We start from the raw sequence: 21,954 nt of genomic DNA on the forward strand, positions 1-21,954 counted from the left end.
TGATGTCTGCCTCTTCCATATTCCCTAAATTTCTTAAGGTCCTCAATGAATCTCTGCCATGAAATTTATTGAACACTGCTTTGTCCTCATTCACTTGATTTCTTAGAAGTACACTAAAATTATGACCCTGATCTCTTTCTCAAAATACTCTCCTCTGTCAGTTTTTGTAACTGTATATCTTCTTTTCTCTTAATGCACTGGCTACTCCTTGTCATTTTAATTTTGCTTGAGAGATTGGTTCCAGTCCTTCTTTTCCTCCTTTCTATTCTTACTGGTAATTTAATCTGGCTTCATAGTTTTATGTATGTCCTCTATTCTGCTATTCTTTAATGTGTATCTCTAGCCCAAAATATGTTTGTGTATGTGTGTGTGTGTATATATATATACGATTCATGTCCTCTCATAACTCATATATACGTATATATACGTATATACATATATACACATATATATACACATATATATACACATATATATACATATATATATAATAGCATTACTTCTTTCTCATCTCAGCTCAAATCTCCTCTCTTCAAATTGGCCTTTACTCATCTTATCTTGGGACTTACATTATCTGAATTTTTCTTTCTTAGATTATTTAATTCCTTTAATACATTTTAAACAATTGGAATTTTCTGTATTGATTTCTTTATGAGTTTATTTAACTTTCTCTTTCTTCCCTAGAAAATAAGCGCTATGAAAGCAAGATTCCAGTTCTGTTATTATTATTGTATTCTAAAAACCCAGCCCCAAAAGTAACAAGTAGGCTTTAAATAAGCCTTTGGGTATGAATGAATAAATTTTGGCTGGTTCCCCCTAAAATGCTATACTTTTTGATTAATAATTTCCTCAGCATTATTTATTGTAGACTCATATAATAATTATCACTGGTATATTTTTAATGAGTAAATATTGTGTAATTAAGGAACTAAAAATCCATTATAGCAAAGTGTCAAATTTATACCTCTTTGACTTGTTTAGTAAAATTTTGACTAGATCATAACTGTTACATTATCACTTACCTGAGTCAATATGTACTATTGAGTACTTGTTTTGTGCAATTAACAACAATAAAACCACAAATGGTAATGATGTAATGATCTGATAGCTTTGGATTTTTTCCACAATCATAATAAATGAATGATTGTAGTTGTTGACTGGTTTGAATGAACTCAGATGACTAGCAATCAATTTTTACCAGTACCCAAATGTTCTGAAACAAGACTTTTAAGTGTTTGCCAAGACTTTGAAGTGTTTTTGCACACACACGCTTACTTGTGAGTGCATATGCACACCTATGCACTTTTGTGTGTGTGTATGTTTGTGATACAGACGCATATATTGGGTATGAGGTTTATAAATAGAACTTCAATTAAAAACTGAGACCTGTTAAGAATAACTTAAATCGATATTTTGCTAAAAGCCTTTTGGGAAAACAAAATGGCCTAATCAAATTTTTAAGAAAAAGATATGATTACTAATCAGTAAAATAATAATCATGTTTGTTTATCCTGAACATTCTATTTACAAAGAGGAGAATATACCAAAAATGATATCTCATATTTACTTTACAAAGTCAAGTAGATCAGATAAATCTGAGCATTTGTTTTGCTTAGGAATATTTAGGTTTTTTAGTGGTAAAAATTTAATCTGTACTTTTAAAGTTATTTGCATTTTTCCAAACATTAATCTACTTTACGTGCTTCCCCTCATATACTTTTTTGTATAGCATTTCATACTAAAAATGATAAATTGCCCAAGAGCATGTACAATTGTTGCATAATGCTGTTATATTCTGTTCTGGGTACTAAAATTAAAATTCGGAAGTCTCATTACGCCTTATGTACAGATTAAATCATGTCACTCTTTTAAGTTTTAAATTATTTATTTTCTTATATGAAAAAAAATCCATTCCTCTTGTATAGCCCAGAGGGTTAGACAATTATAAAAGTATTTCTAACTATAAACAACTTGATCTGCATTTGAAATTTAAATTTATAATAATTATTAGTATTCTAACCATTTTCATAGATTACAGAAGAGTATTCCCTCCACAATTTCCAAAAAAAAAAAAGAAACAGGATCATATGGAAAATAAATAACCATTTTTTTAGAATGTACTTCATTTTAACATTTAGTTGTCTGAATAATATTCTTCTGGTTTTTGATGCAACAGATTTTCTACTCTTTATGGAAATTGAACTATTCCAAAATTTTTAGTATCTGCAAGTATGCTTGTAAAACATCCTGCTACCACCTGGCTAACTTCTTCCATTTGGTTCACTGATAATGGAGTTACAACTAATGTATTCATAGCTTGATTTGTGTATTTTTCTCTCCCTTTGTCTATTGATTCAGAGATAGAAATCAAGGTGCCGTAATCAGCCTAGGGAAACATCTTGAGTGAGTTTTATTTTTCAAGGGGTGGAGAAGTCTCAATCAGTATTATTTAATATTTGTGTCAAAACTTAGAAGATGAATTAGATTGCATGCTCATTAAACTAAGGGATGACTAGCCTGTTACTGTTAGAAGAACAAGTGTTTACATGGCAGAGTAATTCATAAGATAGAAAATCGATTATTAATACATAAGACAGATTTCAGAGGAATAAACACAAATTGTCCAGATAATAATTGGATAGATATATGATATGCCATACATCTTTTGGAAATCAAATATATTTATTTATTATCTCAAAGGGGTTGTAGAAATTGTGTACTTCAATATTACAGTTGTTTTCAGATGAATAAGCTGAGACCCAGAGATGTGATATATCTTTCAAGTTAATTGTTCTACAATTCACATTACTCATTAAGATGGTAATAAGAGATTTAGTCTGTCTTTATAATATTGAAATATCAGGAATACACAAAGATTTAGGAAGCAAAGTTAAATAGTTGCTTTTATCAGTGTAGCTCTAAAGTATTTTTTAAAATAATGTATTGGCTAGAATTGTTATGAAATTTGGCTTAGAGTATAGTGCTAAAACTCATGGCTCAGAGGTTCCAAACTTATAATTATGTCATTTAGTTAGTTACGATGGACTCCCTAGTAGAAAATGCACTCCTACTGTTATGCATTTTCTTCTTTGTGAATGCTATTAGTCATGGGAGATTTAAATACAGAGGTGAAAACAAAAGCAAAACACAGGAAGTCTGGATGATATAACACAAGTTATTACTATCATTAAAAGTAAAGTAAATAAAGTTTTATATCCTATTCAAATAAGCCTAATCAATAGCTTTGCCATTGGATATGAAAGATTCTATAACACATTAATAAAGTTAAAGATAAAATATGTAAAAATATACACACATAAATATTCAAGTAAAATACATAAATATATTTGCGTGTATAAGAATGAAAACTTAGTTACCAAACATCGAGTGAATTTGGCTTCTAATCTACAATAAATTTTGTGAATTCTGTTCACTAGAACAGCGGCCCCCAACCTTTCTGGCACCAGGGACCAGTTTCATGGAAGACAATTTGTCTATGAATGGAGTGGGTGGGGTATTAGATTCTCATAAGGAGCAATCTAGATCCCTCGCATCCACAGTTCACAGATTCCTCACATGCACAGTTCACAATAGGGTTTGCGCTCCTATGAAAATCTAATGCCACCACTGCTCTGACAGGGTGCGGAGCTCAGCTCCCTCACTAGCTGCTAACCTGCTGTGCAAGCCAGATTCCTAATGGCCACAGACTGATACTGGTCTGTGGCCTGGGGGTTGGAGACCCCTGAACTAAAGGACAATCAATTTCCCCAAAGCACAAAACTAAATAAAAATCAAAGAGTTTTCTCTGAAAAATTACGTCAAAATTAAAGATGTGTCTATGTTTATCAATTATAAAATGCAGATATGTAAATTGCAAATAATTTTTAATGTGCTAATATGAAGCAGAGAACATTTTGCCAATTATCATTATTAATGTCATTACCATCATCCACAGAATTATCCTACTGTTAATAGCATGCATCTAAATAATACTTCCTATGTACCTAGAAAGTTAAACATTAGTATATAAAATACATACAATTAATGTATATTATTTATTAATTGTATGTAATTATATACAATTAATTTTAGTATATAGTTAATATACTAATATGTAAATTGAATCATCACTAGAACCTCTTGAAATAGAGAGTACCAAGAAGCTAGGAGGCCAGTAAGCAACAGGAATAAGATTCAAACTCAGCCAATGTAACTCCACAGTACATACTCTGTTTTCAACAAGCAGATTTCTGTTTTAGAGCTAACGAAAGTTAATGTTAGCTAGTGTGTTTGAGGGAATAGGAATTGAACAATTCTGGTATACGTGGATTTTTACTCAAAAGTTTCATCTAAGTTAATCTAAATCTGAATTTGAAAGCTAAAATAGCTTCTTTTAAAACCAGCATATTGCCATCTACTGCTGATAAAATTAAAGTATGTTCCAGATTTGCATCAAATGGATTCATGTAGTTCAAGTGTTTATGGTAGATGCTAGCAGAAAAAGTAAGTGAGAACTTCTAGATAGGAACCTCTAATTTTTGTTAAACACAAAGCTTCAATTACATCCTGCTGGGACAGCACTTGACTTTTTGGTTGTACAGGAATGGGCCAGGCCCTATAAAAATACATATTTATCTGTCATTTTCCTTCCAGGTTACTTAAAAATATAAAACAGACAATAACTTGACATGCCCTAAAACAAAAAGGGATAATCTAATCTACAACCATAAATTGAAACATGTTCCAGTTTATTTTTCTCAAAAACAATAACCATGATAATCAACATGTCCATCATACACAAGTGCACAATATTTCTGTTTTGGATGTTTCCTGAAATATAATTATCAGGAGTCAGAAGAAATGGTTACACTATGGAGTTGATGTCCTGCCCTAGAGTAGAAGTATATTTATGATAATGTAAGAAGAGAAACAGTTATCCCTGCATTACGCTACTTTCTAATGTAAAAATAAAGTGATGCTTCCCAATCTCATCTCATGATAAAAAAGCTTATGTTCATAATAATTGTAAAGCGCTATGAAATAGATGTTCTGGAGATGTTATATATCATTCATTAGCATTCTTATATATTAGTCAAATACATTAAAGCAAAAACATAAAAGCATGCAACTAAAATAAATCATGTACAGCCATGAGAATGAGCAGAGAAATGCATTATTTCTATTTAAGAAGAATATTGGGAGAATAATTGAATATATTAATTAGTATAATTAGATATTACAATAGATAAATTTTGTTTAAAAAGCAGGTGGTGGAAAGGTATGGACTTTCAAATATACAATGGTATTTACTTACAATCAAGCCACTGTTTGCTTGCCTTTTTTCTCTGCCATGGATCCTTTTGTAGAAAATTCCGCCTGGATTAAACTGAGTACTCCAAATAATCATATCTCTTTGATAATATACATCCATCCCTGTTATTCTTGAATTATGTTCAATATGAGAAATTTGTTGATGATCGCCACTGTAGTTGAATGGATATATAAAACCCAGGATATCAGTGTCATTAGCAATGTAGAGAACTTGATCTTCAGAGCCTGGAGATTATTATAATAAAATACAAAAATAAAGTAAATTTCACCTAATGTTAAAAGCAATAATTGTACTTTTAAATTATCTTGAATTATTATTCTTAATACAGTTTTTCCTCAAAAATCAACCAGCTTTATATTGTCTTTTAGTCTTTATGACTTATTATTTCTGATACCCACTTATCTAAACATTTACAATAATTATTGATAGAGGTTTTTCTAATGCTAATCTTTCCTTATGGCTAGAAATTATGTACATATAAATGTCCTTTTTATGAAGACAGATTATTATTTGATAAGTCACAATACACTAGGTTATAATGCATCAATTGTCAATATCCAGGTACTATGTTGTATACTCATTGAGCTTCAAAATTATGCACCTGAGTGATCATTACTTTAGGCTAAGAAATAAAAATTAAAATATGAAGACTCTTCCTCTTACTGTATTTATACATCTTAAATGCTTATTAACTTTTAACATAAAAAGATATCAGTATTTATTCCATTAAAGTTCTATAATCTCTAAATTATCTAGAATCCTGCTAAGTGTAACATTCTATTCTAAAGTTTTGACACCTACAATAGAATACTAATGTTATTTTCATACTAACAAGTAAAACCCTAAAGCAAATGCCAAAAATATCAATTAAAATATTAACGAAGCCCTAAAGAGATGTTCGATTGCATATATAGTTTTTGCAAATAAATAATAATACCCCATGAGGTGGCTTTCAGCTCTGTAATGTTAATAACTGTCACTTAGCAAATGCTTATTATGTGTCAGATGCTATGTTAAGCCTTTCACAGTTTATCTCCACTTATAACTACGGAAACTGAACTGAGGCTCTGACACTTTAGTGAATTCCTCGAGGCCACACAGTCTAAAAGGTGCTGTGCTGGGATTCAAATCCAAGCATATCAAATGCTATAGCCCACAGTTGATCCATTACATCATCCTGTTTTCTTCTTGTAATAACAATCTTAACTTTGTAGCCAACAATATTGAAGTTACAATATTATTTAGCATAAACACATGAATATTAAAATGTATACCTACAATTGCCCAGAACCCTAGTTTATCATTTGATCTTTTTTGTTTTTGTTTTTGTTTGTTTTTCTTTTTTTGAGATGGAGTCTTGCTCTGTCACCCAGGCTGGAGTTCAGTGGCGCAATCCTGGCTCACTGCAACCTCTGCCTCCTGGGTTGAAGCGATTCTCCTGCATCAGCCTCCCAAGTAGCTGGGACTACAGATGTGTACAACCATGCCTGGCTAATTTTTGTATTTTTAGTAGAGACGGGGTTTCACCATGTTGGTCAAGTTGTTCTTCAACTCCTGATCTCGTGATCCACTTGCCTTGGCCTCCCAAGGTGCTGGGATTACAGGCGTGAGCCACTGCACCAGGCCTATCATTTAATCTTTTTAAAAAATAATATTGGTAAGTGGAGGAGTTCTAAATTTGAAAGCAAGATCTTGTTTTAAAACCTTTAAAATCCTTACTCAAAATTCCTTTCTCCTTATATTGCTAATGTTTAACCTTTGATTTTTATCCCAGGGGTATAATTTTTCTCATATTCCCTTAGAGCAGACCATCAAGAGAGATATTTCACATTCTATCACGCTGGCTTTTAAAATTTTACCCCTTTTGAAAAATTGTTTTGAACACAATGACACAATGTGATTTTAACAGTAATCATGTATCTCATAGTCATTTCCATAAACCATCTAAGATTAAATTCATTGATACTAACTAACCAACTGGTCAAATTAATCATCATTAAAAATATTTTATCAGAAATGAAGCTGTTGCTGAAATGAAATATAAAAGTTTTCTCCATAAAATGTTTACAACAAAATTGGAATAGGATTTGCAATAGTGGTTATAATCTTACCTTTTGCTATGCAGGTGTTATTTCTTTCTTGAAAATTCTGGTCACACACACATTTATATGATCCTTCCACATTTATACATTGATGGGAACATGTGCCAAACACCAAACATTCATTAAGGTCTAGAAAAGAAGAGCTCAAAATAGCATCATCATACCCTCAATTCAGACTCCTATTCTTACCACGTTTCAAAAAAGCCAAAATTATTTTTAACTTATTACTAGCTTTATTGTCCTTTCACATCTTTAATCTGTGACTTGCTGTGTCATATTTGTGAAGGTATATTCATTTTTCACAATATTTGTACTAGAAGATTCATCAATTGTCATTGCTTTTATTAATCCACTTAAAATATTAAAGCATCAATTTCAAACTTCCCTGGGGCTTTCTTTTTTTAAAAAAAAAAAATTTACTTATTTATTTTTTTACCTTTTAAGTTCAAGGATACAAGTGCAGGTTTGCTACCTAGATAAACTTGTGCCATGGGGGTTTGTTGTATAGATTTCCATTCACGCAAATGGACCCGTCTTGAGGTTTTCTTTTAAGCTGTTTCTGATGACCTACCTCCATGCCTTTGAACGTATCATGGGCTATTCTTTCATCCTATAATGCCCTTGCCCACTTTTCCATACAGAATTTCTACTCATCTTTCAAGATCCACCTGAAGTAAAGCCTTCCTTGGTCTCCAACCATATATGGGAGTGATGAATCATCCTTAGTTTCTCCAGTCTTTGCTCTCCTGGTGTTTCTCTCTTATACACTGTTGCTTATATTTCAGGAATGTGGTTACATATTCATATTCCCTTGAGGACATAAATTATGATACATTCCTCTTTTTATTGCCAGATTTTGCACAATGACTGGCAGAGAACAAAGATTTGGGTGCATCTCTAACACACTTCTGGACTCACATATATGAAGTGACTATGTAACAAGAAGGGCTGTATTGAGGTTATGTGAATTAAGCAAAATCTGCATGCCTATATATGAATAAATACCTCTAAATCACTAGCATAAATAAATAAATCACAGGCAGTATTCATGTGATTTAATCAGTGTCATGTAGCTTGGCACATGACTCTAATTTTAAGGGCTTATGAAGAGCCAGGATTGAGGCCAGGTGATTCTAGGGAATTATCTAATTTTCCTCTCTTTTCCTCCTCTACTTTTGTGTTTAGCCAGCATATTTCCCCTGCCTCATTTTTTCACTTCTAATCTCCTAATTACCTAATAAATCTGTGAGATAAATCCTTCCCTTGAGTTAGAGAACTTAAGAATCAGCACAGTAAGAATAACTATCTTTTGCGTAGCACACAACAATATTCTAAGGGCTCAGAGGTAGAGACACTTGTAAATCGCAACATCAAGGCTTAAACTCAGGTTTTCTGATTTTGTTGACTTTACTGTGATACTTTGCCTAAGAACACATAAGCATTTTCATGACCACACATTGCTATTTGATTGAAATGTAGAGTAAAGAGATGCAGAAAAGTGTATTTCGTTGTTTTTAATAAATATTTTACAGGAATGAAGTAGAATGCATCTTGTCAATACTTAACCATCACAATTACAACAAATATTTCTGATTTGTTCAGCCCCTGTAACTTTGAACAGGCAGTTATTTGTACTATGGTTTCCCTTTGGTACAGAATCCAAATCAGCAATATTCTGCATGATTTCACACATCCTCAACTTCCTCACTTGTCATCATACTGGCCCAAACCATCATTTTCGCCTCATCCCTAGAAAGCCTGAATCATGAGCTTTTGAAGGGGATGGAGGAATTCCACACAGGCCTAGTACCCAAAACAGTACCTGGCACTCAGCAAATGTTAATCCCCTTCTAATTTTCTTCCACCATTCCTCTTTACTTTTTTCCCTTTAGATATTCTAATTGAAGTGCTTGGGCTTTAACATCAAATAGCAATTTCTTATGCATTTTTTCAGATACATAAGTGAAGGGCACAAATAAATTTAAATTTTTGGATTATAGAATCCAAGTTATGTCTTACCCTTCTTTGACACTGAAATAGAGCTATTTTCGTTAATATCAAAACTTTATTTATTAAAAATAGATGAACATTTTATTAGAGTTCAGAAGCTACTCGTTTGTCCTACAAAATAATATAAAAAAGTGGATTCATAGCAATTTAAAATAAAGAATGTAGTGTGCAGGTTATATTTGCTGTGGAATGTAATTAAAAATTAAGAAAATTTTAATAATATAATTTCTAAATTTAGTACCTATATACCGAAAAAAAACCCACTGACAAATATTAGAAAATAAATGTTATTGAAATTAAAATACTGAAAGAATTGTGTGTGTGCATATTTATATGTAATTGATAGAAAGAGCCTGGGAAAAATAAATACCATAGTTTGAAAGATAATTCATTTTTTAACTAAAACACAGAAAACCTAGGTCGTCAGCTTTCAGTCTCATGGTAATGGAAAAATCAAATGTCACGAATAATCCAAATACACATATAACTCAAAATATAGATAAACATGACGTGACTACACTTTTTCCCCTTTTGGGTGAGTAGAATCCATTCATTTAAATAATTCCATTTTGATTAACACAAAGTAAAATCATTTTTCTTAACCTCAAAATATCACAAAGAGACATAACAAAAGCAAGCTGGTAGGTAAAAGCACTTGAAGACTTGAATTTAGCCTGGATAAGCCAGACTTAGTTATTTTAGGTTTGGCTGTACTTACAATAATATGAATATGAATACAAATAGCAGTTTTATTGGAGAAACTTGCAGAAAGTGCATATGGGTCTGTATTTCATGGTTCTATAGTTAGAACACTGATGTAGATTATATTTACTTACTATAAGATTTTGGCTATCCTACATGCTCAATTTTTAAATGATCTCAAGTAAGTTGACAGATTTATGTAGATCCTGACTTTGAATTTTCAAAAACACATTATGATCTATTTAAAACATGGTTTTAGGACAAAAGCCCATGACTCTCTAAATGTGATTTACCTATTTCAGCATTGCAAATGCCACACTCAAGAGAAATGGGTCATCATAAACATTTTTTCATGAAGCAAGACTAATTCTCCAATAGTTCCTGAACCAGCAATTTCGTTATTTGCATTTCAAAACAGTATTGTAGCAATAGAATTGAAATTCCTGCAGCTCTGAATTTGCTTTAGAAAAAGCTTTGTAGCCTCTGTCGTGGTTAGCTTAGCTCCACAAACAAACAAGCTCTTGACCCCAGAGACTTTCATTCTCATAAGTGAAATGGTATCCCATAGATACACACCATTTTGATGAAAGTCAATCCCCTGTGATCTCAAAATTTAGAAGTCTTGGGAATCTTCATAACCCAAAGATTTATGAGCAAGCTGTCGAAGAAAAGTACTCTACCTTCACAGTGTCTGTTTTTCATGTTTCTCTGAAATCCAGGCTTACAGCGACAGAAAACAGATGTTTTTATTTGATTACAATATGCATCATCTCCACATGGATTCACGTTATCTTCACAGGTATATTCAGTAGGAGCTGGGATTTAAAAATATGATCAAAACTAATGTAATTCCTGAAGTGGGGAGTTAACTTTTTAAAAATATTTGAAATGGTATTTATTATTCCATAGATAGATAACTGTTTTTGAATGTATAAGGTTATGGTCTTCCCTCCATATAAGCCCCCATGTCTTATAAATGTATAGAAGTATAAAAACTAAACTCATTAACATTAAATACAGATTAGACCAAGCTGCTAACAGCTGATATTTAGAGCTGCTGTTAAGCTATAATACTTTTTAAAAGTAAGTCAGGAGTCAATGACTCTAATGACAGGCTATCTTTATTATAGTACGATATATGAGTACTACATCCTTCTCTGAGAGCCAACGCACTTCCTAGAAGCTACCTAGAAATGTAGGCATTTATTGCTAACCTAAGCTTAATATTTGTAAACTCAAGGGTACTGCTAAGTTACTCAAGCAAGTCGGCTAAATCAGCAGTTTAAATTTCATTTTTTTATGCTGGACATACATATGAAGAGTAACATTTGAGTGTGTAATGTGCTCATAATGGTTGGTCATAAGCTGCAACATTTTAGGACAGACAAAAAGTTACTTGTAATTTCCAGGATAGCAGTTGAAATTTTATTGCTTTCTCTCCCATTCAGGAAAACATTTTAGAAGGCCTTCTCTTTTAAATAAATGAGAGGGACATTATTATAGAGATAACATTATATTATCTCTAAGTTACTTAAATCAAATTTTTGAGAAATATGAAAAGTTTAATTATTATCATTGTAACTATTATTTGTCCCCATTGACTTGAATATTTTACAATTAGTTAAAATAGGTCAGTGGAATGATACCATGGTTTAGACACATGTAGCCATATCCTGGTGGGTATTGCTTCATCCCTAAATGAGGAATGTTTTAGATGCAAAAATTAAAAAAAAAAAAGAAAAGATCCAAAAGTAGGAAATATTGTGTGACTTTTGTAAGCAAACTGAATTTAGGATCATAAATTTAATTATTTTTCTTTAATATAAAAAATCAAATACCAAGCATTAGTTAAACACAAACTATTCACAATCAGCATGTAATAACTCAAGTATCATGGCACTGTAACTAAAAAAAAAATCACATCTTCTGTAAGAATGACTCAGCAATCGATTAAATTGTTTTAAACATTGAATAAATTAAGACCTTTACTATTATTCAACTAAATATCACCGTTTATAAAATTTAACACTAAATTTGTATAAGATAAATTACTAAATGATGTAGATTACATTGCTGACATCAGTTTCTATATTTGAATATTGATTTCTCAGCTTCTGCTTTAACAAGGGTACTCATTACAAAGTCAACCTTGTCCACTTCATACTTTCTGAAATTAAGTAATATTCTAATGTTGCTTTGGCAAAGGTTTTTGAAAAAGGGCATCAGTCAAGCATACTGTGAAGAGCAATATTTCCATCCAGAACATTTTAGTCATGTACAAGCAGAAGTTAGACTTGTGTATCCCGGTGCTTTGCTTAACAGAAAACAAGCTCACCTATCCTGCATCCTTGCTCATCTGAACCATCTCCGCAGTCATCAAGTCGATCACACTGGAGATCCATAGGGATGCATTTTTTATTACTACAAGCAAACTCATCCTTTTTACAAGGCCTTGCTTTATATGTCAGCTTACCTATAGAGTCATACAAAAAATGATTAGTGCTTCACAGAATCAAAACACTCTTATTGAGCATGTAATATCTCCAAAATTTCACTAACTACTATGAAAAACATGGGTTTACAATCCTTTATCTGAAGCTCTCAAGGCCAAATTTTGAAACATTCTGAAATTTTTGGATTTTAGAAAAGTAACAGTGTGTTTACTTTAAGTCAATAACGCTGATATCTACAGAAAAATTTTAAAATATTTACCCTAAGTGTAATTTTTTTAGAGGGTGATATTAAATGGCTCCAATTAGGTCAGGTCAAGCTTTGTCTCCAGATGATTTTGCTGCATACATAAGTCTTTTGCATTAAAAACTTTTTGAACTTCAGATTTCAGAAAAAAGAATTGCATATACAATCTATATAAGCTCCCTTTCTTCAAAAAATTAAGTCTTTAAACAAGGAGCATTTAAAAATCTCTGTATTGTTTCTCCGGGATGAATATTTTCTAGAATAAAGGGTTAGTGGGAACTATGGATAAAGGTGCACACCTATAAGCCAAATGAAATGCTGGTGGAATATTTTTATACCTTGTCAGAAGGTCAAATGTCTGAAAATAATGCCCTCAGATGTCCACATAAGAAATATATTTTTTAAAATGTTTGTACTCCAAGTCATCAGAGAACCTCGTAGCCATTAATGAATTATTTCACATTAAATGCATTTACCACCACAGTGATCTTCATCCGAGTTGTCCCCACAGTCATCAATCCCATTGCACATTTGCTCCGACTGTAGGCATATTCTGTTATTTCTGCATCTGTGAGGTCTTGTGGATGGACAAAGAAATTTGACTGAAGAAAAAAAACAAAGAAGCTCCTTCGGGTACATTGATTTATGAAGAACATTCTTCCTTTTTCTTTTATTCTTTCTTTTCAAATCCATAAGCTAGCTTTTCTAAATATCTTTTTTGTTGTGACAATTGCCTGCTAGTGGCTAACAGAAAAATATGTGATGATTCTAGTTATTAACTACAGAAAAATGTGCACAGCTGAGGATCTTCAAGGAAATATGAAAGAGCCAAACTTTATGGTCCCATTCCCAGATGCCTTATCTTAGCTGACTTCACTTAGTGTAACAAATTAATTTATGCCTACAATTATGCAATATGGCAGGACACTTAGCTATCTCAAAGACCAATTTCACACAGCACAGAGCCGGAGCAAGCATATGTTACAGGCCCAAAATTGAAAATAGGTCATTCAGTGAAAACAAACAAAAATCCCAGCAATATTATAACCTGATTTCTTACTCTTTGTCTCTGTAAACAAAAGTTCATATATGTGCCTCAAATACATATCTAATCTTAGTTGTTCATTTTTAAAGTGCATGTTTTTGTGTGTATTTAAAAAGACCACAATGAAAGCCAGGGAATTTTACATTTGTCTCCTCTATCACTATCTAATCTGAAGACTTCCACTCTTAAAGCAGGAAGTATCTGTCATTAGTCTTCATCCTTTGATGTGAAGTTACCCAGGACTCTACCCTTGTTCCCCTGATGTTCTCACTCTTGAATTATTTGCTTAGTTTTGTTTATTCACTCTCACTGATTTACTACATCCTGAAGACTTTCAATTCTCTATCTAGTTCAAACATCTCACAATTGGTTGTAGGACATCCCCTCAACAGTTTCAAATTTTACAAGCTAATCACTCAGCTCTTTATCATCTCGTCTTACCCCTTGTTCTCAAACATGTTTTATTTCCATCATTCAGTTAGTGGCATATCATAGCCAAAAGTCTGGAATTATTCTAATGTATTCCTCTCATTGACCATCAATTCTCAGTAGTCACCAAGTCCTGTTGCTATTGTCCCCAGGTTTGGCATCTTCTAGCCATCTCTCCAGTTACAATCACAACAGCTTAGCTGTTTATGGTCTTTTACAGAGAGATATCCTAAATGTCTCCAGCTTCATATTCCATCCTCAGATCCTCAAAAAGCCATGAGAAAAATCAGTTTAACATATTCATGTAACCATTTATTCTACAGCTATCAATTTTCTGGAGAATACAATTTAAGATATTTTGAATGGCCTAATAGACTTGTCACTATCTTGCTCGTGCCAATCCTGCAGACTCATCCCTTGTCCCTCTCAATATTTGAGCAATACTGCTTTATTACAGCTTCTTAAATATGTTACACTCCATCCCTGACCTCCTTGCTGTAAGTGAAATTTGGTCCATTTTCCAAATATAATCCCTCCTCTTTAGGTCTTTTAGGAATGTCTCTTAATTTGCTCAAACCTTATGTCACCTCACGTTTGAAAACATCCTAGTTTCCTACTACAGCTTCCATAGCTTTATCCTATCTTTACTTTCTATTTTCTAAAATAAACTAAAACAAAATAATGTTATTTTGAAGGCTAGACATTTGATTATATCTTCACGCTGCTGCTATTTTCTAATTAACTTCAAAAACACCACCTCCGCCCCAGTTTACTGAAGACTAGCACATTCCAGCATAGTCTTTCAAGATCTCCATTTAAATTCATTCCAGCATCTTAGATGACTTCAATGTTCACATGAGGAAACCAACCAGTGAGGCTTCTTAGCTCCTTAAGTTTCTTATACCCTATGTCCTTTTACTCTAATCCTACGTAAGCCACCACTCTCCTAGGAGGTTGTTTACATTGGTGAATTTCAACAAATTTCTATTTTTGATTCACAGTGGCAGTTTCTGTTGCTTGCCATTAAGAATGCTAACTTATATAAACAGTTGCAGCATAAATTTGCTGTTTCCTATAATTTACTTCATTTGTAAAACCACTACTATGAATGTCCTATTTTGAGCATAATCTCTTTCTTTAATGTTTAATCCAATCACTATCATTGCAACAACTCTTCAGCTTTATCTTAACTCTAGCTCATCGATGTAACTACCTTTTCCCTATTCACCAATGATTTTGTCTGTACTTTTCTCCCTATTAATATTTATAGTAACCTATAATATGTTGGATACTGCTCTAAGTACTAGGTAAGTTTAGAAACCTACTTTCTTCCCAATAACCTGGATTCTCTGGCCCTTTTCTCTTTTTCATCTTAGTTATCCAAAATAACCCTAAATTTAGATGAATGAAACCACCTGCTCTCCCAATATCTGCATCTGGGAAGCCAGAAATGTTGCAGATGATCATACTACAAGGCCAACTGATACCACCAAGTATGAATATTTATCAATGCTACTTGGAAAGCATATATATATATATATATATATATATATATATATATATATATAACAAAAACAAGTAGAAATACAAAGATGGGAAATTTCTTAACATATTATTAAATAATTACAGATCTACCTGTATCTACATGTAGTCTATCGACTCATTTCTATATTTTAAGAGCAGAGACAGAAGAATAGTTGACTCCTATGTAAAAGTAATCATTTCTCTGGAACTCATTTTCCCCTGCCTCTGCAGGAACCATCACATCTTTGCTGAAACATGTTATTACATTGGTGTCTCTGGTGCCTCACTCTTCTTTATTTGCAATGCCTTCTGTGGTCACTTACCTGAGTCTCTTCTGCCAGCTCATCTTCACTTAGGGGCTTGTTGTCACTCAATATTCTTTGATAATCCTCTTCCTGTCCTATCTTTATTTCCACACAGCATAATCTTGAATATTCCATTGCATTTATTACATTTTATGCTGGTTGTTGAATTTATATCTGTAGACTACCTCTTTCCTTTCAATGTGAGATTCAAGCATCTAATGCCTACTTGAAATCTCTACTCGAACGTCTCCTCAAATGCATCACAGTCCTGTCTTCTAATCTTTACTTGCAAAACTGTTCCCTTTCCTGTGACCCCCTTCCATTCAAATGGGAAAGCAAAAACAATATACACATTATACTCCACAACTTGCTGTCTCTCATTCACCATATCCAATCCATCATTTAATCCAATTTATTCTGCCTTTTATGTCATCTCCAAATCTGTCTATATTGTGCTAGCACAGGCTGTTATCATCTCAACCCAAGCTACTAGCATAGCTTGCCTAAAGTGCCGCCATGGTGTTAACCACTTTTAATCCTTTCTATCTAATATTTGTAAACTTTAAATATGACCATGGACCTCCTCTGCTTAAAACTCCTTAGTATTTCCAATTCCTTTCCAGCTAAAATTTAGAATCCCCAAGGTTGCAGGTATCTCTGCTGTCTCTAGTTTCATCCTAAGCAAATACAGATGATCTCCAATTTAACAATAGTTCCATTTAAGGTTTTCTGACTTTATGACAGTGTGAAAACAATACATGTTCTCCTCTACTTACTATGGGATTATGTCCTGATATATCCTTTATATGTTGAAAATATTTTTAACAAACACACACTGTCAATTTACATTATTTCCTGTTTACAGTGGGTTTATCTGGCTACAATCTAGTAAATCCAGGAGTGCCTGTAGCTACCTGGCTCTGTGCTGTCTGGAAACATGGATCCTTCAGTTCCTTGAGTAAGCCATGGTTTGCTCTGCCCAGAGCTTTCACAAATCTTATTTCCTTTGTCTGCAATTTTGTATCACACTTTCACTCCCAACCTCAATCCTTTTCACCTATTCAGCAGCTAAATATTTCCCAGGGTGAACTAAAATGTTATTTCTCATACCCTATGATTGATAAGGTCTTTCTGTTCCATACTTTTACAAATTACTATACTTTATAGTATGTATCATAGTTTGTAAGTATATATTTTTGTGCACATTAATATCCATCTTCCACTAGATTCTAAGCTCTGTGAGGTGAGGGTTCATGTTCACTTCTTTCATCATTGTATCACCAAACTAATCATGGTCTCTTGCTGAACAAATGTCTATTGAATGAATGAATGACACCTTTTCTCATGCTATTCACTTTGCTTAAGATGTCTTTTAGTCTAGCTCCTTCAACACTGTAGCTTTCTGTATTGTTCTTTAGGTAGAGTTCATTGAATCTCTCTGTGCCTTTTCCATACTTTTAATTAATTCTATCATTGCTGGAAATAGAGTGTATGAAAATTATTTTTATTTGTCCAGCCAGAATAAGATCTCCTTGTCAAAAAGAACCATTATTTTTGTCCTAATTAGCACAATTTCTGGCAAATAATAGCTTGACTCAATGTTGATATTGCTCACTGAGAGAAACGCAAAAATGTTCAGACAGTCAATCTGGATTTTACAAGGTTTCCCATCTGTGCTGTGTGGAATGCTCCTGTGAATCAATTCATGGCCCTGGAAGCAGCTCTAGGAGAGTATGACTCTGCAGCTGTACATCAATTATTGAAAATTTCCTATTCCACTCAGTGGTTTTGTGGTCAAGTGGAATAGAGAATAGAAAAAAAAAATCACACAATTGATAAAAATAATAGGTTCTGGATTCATGTTGGTAGATAAGCTCTCATATTGTTAAATATTTTATGATTCAGAAACAATCTAATCCCTGGTGATTACCCAGAGTTTATTTCTAAGATTATGTAAAGAAAACTGAAGCTGAAACTTAGTTGCATTATTCATCGTAATGAGTTGTATCTATAGAAAAAAACTCTCCAAAGCCTGTTTTTTTTCAACTTTTAAATACTTAACAAAATAAAGCTGCCTGCATTTTTGTATTTTTCCCCGCATTTTTGTATTTCAGTAGTGAAATGTCACCATCTATATCTAAATATTGCCTTAACTTGATGCAACAAATAGAACAAAAAGTGTAAATACGTACACTCATGCTGTATTTTCTTTCTTTAATTTACCTGGTGTGCCATTGAGTTATATCTGATGTGGCAGCATTTTCCTTTAAAGCATAGGTGAAACTACATGTCTTACAGAGATTAGATAAAAAGTATGAGAACAGGGACCAAAAAAGTTCGTTAAAATAGAAGAGATCCTTTATGTTGCTGATCTAAAATTAGACTTTTATATTTGTTGGTCTCATAAGCATACACCGGACAATTTGTTGGTCTCATAAGCATACACCAGACAAAGTCAAGAGTAACTTGAATTTGGAGAAACAATAACTTTTGTTAAGATTTTTTAGGTTTAAATGTTAAATAACTCCTAATTTCAGTTCTGTGTTTAAGACTTGTAATGATATAGACAGATATGTGGATGGATAGATATACAGATAGATGATTGATAGATAGATATTTCATTAGTGGGTGGCTTGTGAAACTATGAGATTTTATTATTTATATATTTTTAATTTGCTTATCTGTACCCCTCCAAAGTTAACCTAAAACTCCAATTTGATGTGAAGCCAAAATTATTATATGAATCTTACTCAATTAAAATGTCAATTACTCTAAATCCACCTAAAGAGACCATAATCTCTCTTCTGAATAGTGTTGACATGTGCAAGTTCAGATTTAGGATGAGTCTCTATAAAGTCATAACTTCTGAACCAGATTATCCCTTTATTACCTGAACAAAAGCTGTATCTGTGGTTATACTTTATCTACCTAACCCCAGGATGGTATAATTTGTAGTTCACCTCCCCACTTCATTGATTCATGCTGGTGCATGAGATCAGAAGATAAAAGTATAATCTAGAGTCACGTGAAATGCCATACCACACATATCAGGGGCTTCATCAGAGTTGTCTCCACAGTCGTCCTCTCCATCACACACCCAGAAATGTAGTTTGCAGAGAGAATTATTGCAAAGGAACTCATCAGCTCTACATATATTTCCTCCTTTATTTTAAAACAAAAAGAAACAAAGAGATTCAGGGTAATCAGTGCCAGTCAGCAGGACACATATTCCTCTGAATCTTAGCAAACAGTATGTAGTTGATTGCTCCCATATATTTATTAATTTCAAGCATAATACCAGGAACAAGTAAGATTCAATTTTTTTTAATAACATGTATTCATTGTTGACATTTCAAAATATTCTAATATTACTCTCATATATGTCTTTATTTAGAAAATACTGATAAGATGTTAGAAGAAAATTTTTAAGAATCTAAGTTATACTCTGCTTCACATAACTTTTATGTTACTGAATACACAGAAATTTATATTTTTTACTTTTAATTGTAATTATTTAAAATTTGTGTCTTTCTTGGGGAAAAGACATTTTTAGAATTATTAGACAATTTAGCTGTATCTGAAATACTGATAAACTAGATCACTAAAAACTTAGAATAACCAGTAAAAATTTTTTTCAAACACAAAGAAACAATTTTTTAACAGCAATAAGAATTTGTCCATATCATACAATATTTCAAGGTTCTTTTTAAATAAAAGTTGTGCAGTAAAGCATTATTTTCTGGATTGTTAAAATGTTTGCATTTTTCTCTGTTAATGAATAAATAAAAACATCAGGAATACAAAAATATTCTCATGTACAATTCTTAAGTACATCTACCACATGCAAAGGACCTAAGTAATGAACAAATTTGGGTTATGTGTCTAGAGATGTAGCAATATACAGTGGAGGCTACAATGACTTGCTAGGAACTGTGGGTTCTAGTCTTGCTTTGGATAACTCTATTAATATCTCTGGGACTCAATGTTTTTCTATGTTATAAAAGAGGTACAGTTAAAGTGATGTATAGGGTCACAGGTACAAGAAGTACCTGGGGAAACAACACAAATATCACAGTGTAGAATTAAGATAAAATAGATTGCTCCCAAAGGGTTATACTACCTAGTTAATCCTCATGTATAGGTAAGAGATACAATTCATGGGTTGTCTAGATTTGACTTACTGAAGGTATTAACATATTTAAACACACATACATTCATCAAAATATGAGGCAGAGCAGTGACAGTGGTCATCCTTAAAAGCCTAGAAAATGCCTAGAAAGAGCCATTGTTCGTTTTGCAGATGTACTTTGGAAGGAATAATGTGCCCGAATTTGTGAAGATCAAATAACTCTTCTTGCTCTGAGTTCTGACTTGTTACACAAATCTCTGATAATTCACATCCAGTAGCAAAAGGTTTAATTTAAGAAGTGATAGAATTAGTTGGATCGTAGAAAGAAAACTCTAGCTCTGGTATGGAGAATTTAGAAATGAAGAGACAGACAATGAAGACAACACTGGAGGAAAAAGACATATTTCAAGAGAGGTCATGGCAATCCAGAGAAGAACTGATAGTAACTCGATCTAGAGGAGCCACAGCTGAGAGGTCTTCAGAAGGAAAACTCCTCAGGACCTGATGGCTAAATAGATGAGAGTGGCAAAGGGAGTGAGCACACAAACATCGTACTCATTTTTTAGTGTGTGTGGACCATTTGGTAGATGGTATTGTTCATTAAATAAAGGAACACCGCAGGAGGAGCAGGCTTAAGACATAATTCATTTAAGGTACCGGTAGACAGCCATGTGGTGATGTCGAGCAAGCTGGTGGATAAATATGTCTGAAATATAGGATAGGTTTTTGAGTTGTAAATGTGCATCTGGCAGTGATCAGAATATAGTTATGGTTTGAAGTTTAAAAGAGAACACAGAGAAAAACAGATTGGGTAGGTAAAGACGAGTCTACAAAAAGAGACTGAGAAAAAGTAATCAAAATGGTTAGAGAAATGTCTGGAAAGAGTGATGCCAGACAATACATGGGAAAAGTGTTCTAACAAGAGGGATAGCACATGTAACTAATGCTAAGCAGGCTTAGTGAAATGGTGGTGGGTTTAATGAAATGATTGTCATTGGCTATTGAATGAGAAGAAGAAGGAGGTGAATGCAAACGTATCTTTCCAGAAGTTTGGCCGTAAAGGGAAGAAAGAGACCAGAAAGTGAGCCTCGTTGCTTGTGTGAGGAAGAACAGATCCCTGAACACATTTAAATGCTTCTGATAATAATTCAGTAGACAAGACACATTTGAGGGTACAGGAGAGCAAAAGAGTAATTAATGTAATGAGTTTCTGGAGGATCCAGGGAGTGTGAGAGATTTGAGATCTAGAGCAAAATGAATGGAATAGGCTTAGACTGGAAGTGAAACAAATCTTCTGTTTTGGGAGGAAGGAAGGAGGAAAGCCTGAGGACAGGTACAGGTAGATTTGTTAGTTTGGTGGCCAGATGTTGAAAAATGCTCATGATTGTTATTATTTCTTTAAAGAAGAAGGTGAAGTTATTAATTAAGAGAAGCAGCTTGGTAACAGATTTGAGAGAGTTGCCTTTTTAAAAACCTGATATGATTAATGGCAGAAATATGATTAGGAAAACAAGGGCAGACTGCTTAGTATCTTAAGTAAAAGTTAAAGCTTAGATCAAGAATTTATAGTGATATTGATCCGAATAATAGTACAATGGTCTGCAAAAATGCTTAGCAGAACTGGTACAGCTTACATTGCCATCTCTGAGAACCACCAAACTAAGAAACAGACAAAGGCA

General features: G+C 33.0%; 1 protein-coding gene across 1 annotated transcript in view; it reads right to left on the reverse strand.

Annotated features, from left to right (window-relative positions):
• LRP1B (LDL receptor related protein 1B) overlaps nucleotides 1-21,954 on the reverse strand; it is a 1,899,171-nt gene that overhangs the window by 114,648 nt on the left and 1,762,569 nt on the right. The window contains exons 72-77 of the mRNA XM_024243817.3: nucleotides 19,186-19,308; nucleotides 13,320-13,445; nucleotides 12,482-12,619; nucleotides 10,827-10,961; nucleotides 7,444-7,563; nucleotides 5,315-5,556 (exon numbers count right to left, since the gene is read on the reverse strand). Coding sequence (XP_024099585.3) covers nucleotides 5,315-5,556; nucleotides 7,444-7,563; nucleotides 10,827-10,961; nucleotides 12,482-12,619; nucleotides 13,320-13,445; nucleotides 19,186-19,308 — 884 coding nt within the window. The remainder of the gene's footprint in view (nucleotides 1-5,314; nucleotides 5,557-7,443; nucleotides 7,564-10,826; nucleotides 10,962-12,481; nucleotides 12,620-13,319; nucleotides 13,446-19,185; nucleotides 19,309-21,954) is intronic.

The sequence above is a fragment of the Pongo abelii genome, chromosome 11 (genome assembly GCF_028885655.2).
Source record: "Pongo abelii isolate AG06213 chromosome 11, NHGRI_mPonAbe1-v2.0_pri, whole genome shotgun sequence".
In the NCBI taxonomy this organism is placed as follows: domain Eukaryota; kingdom Metazoa; phylum Chordata; class Mammalia; order Primates; family Hominidae; genus Pongo; species Pongo abelii.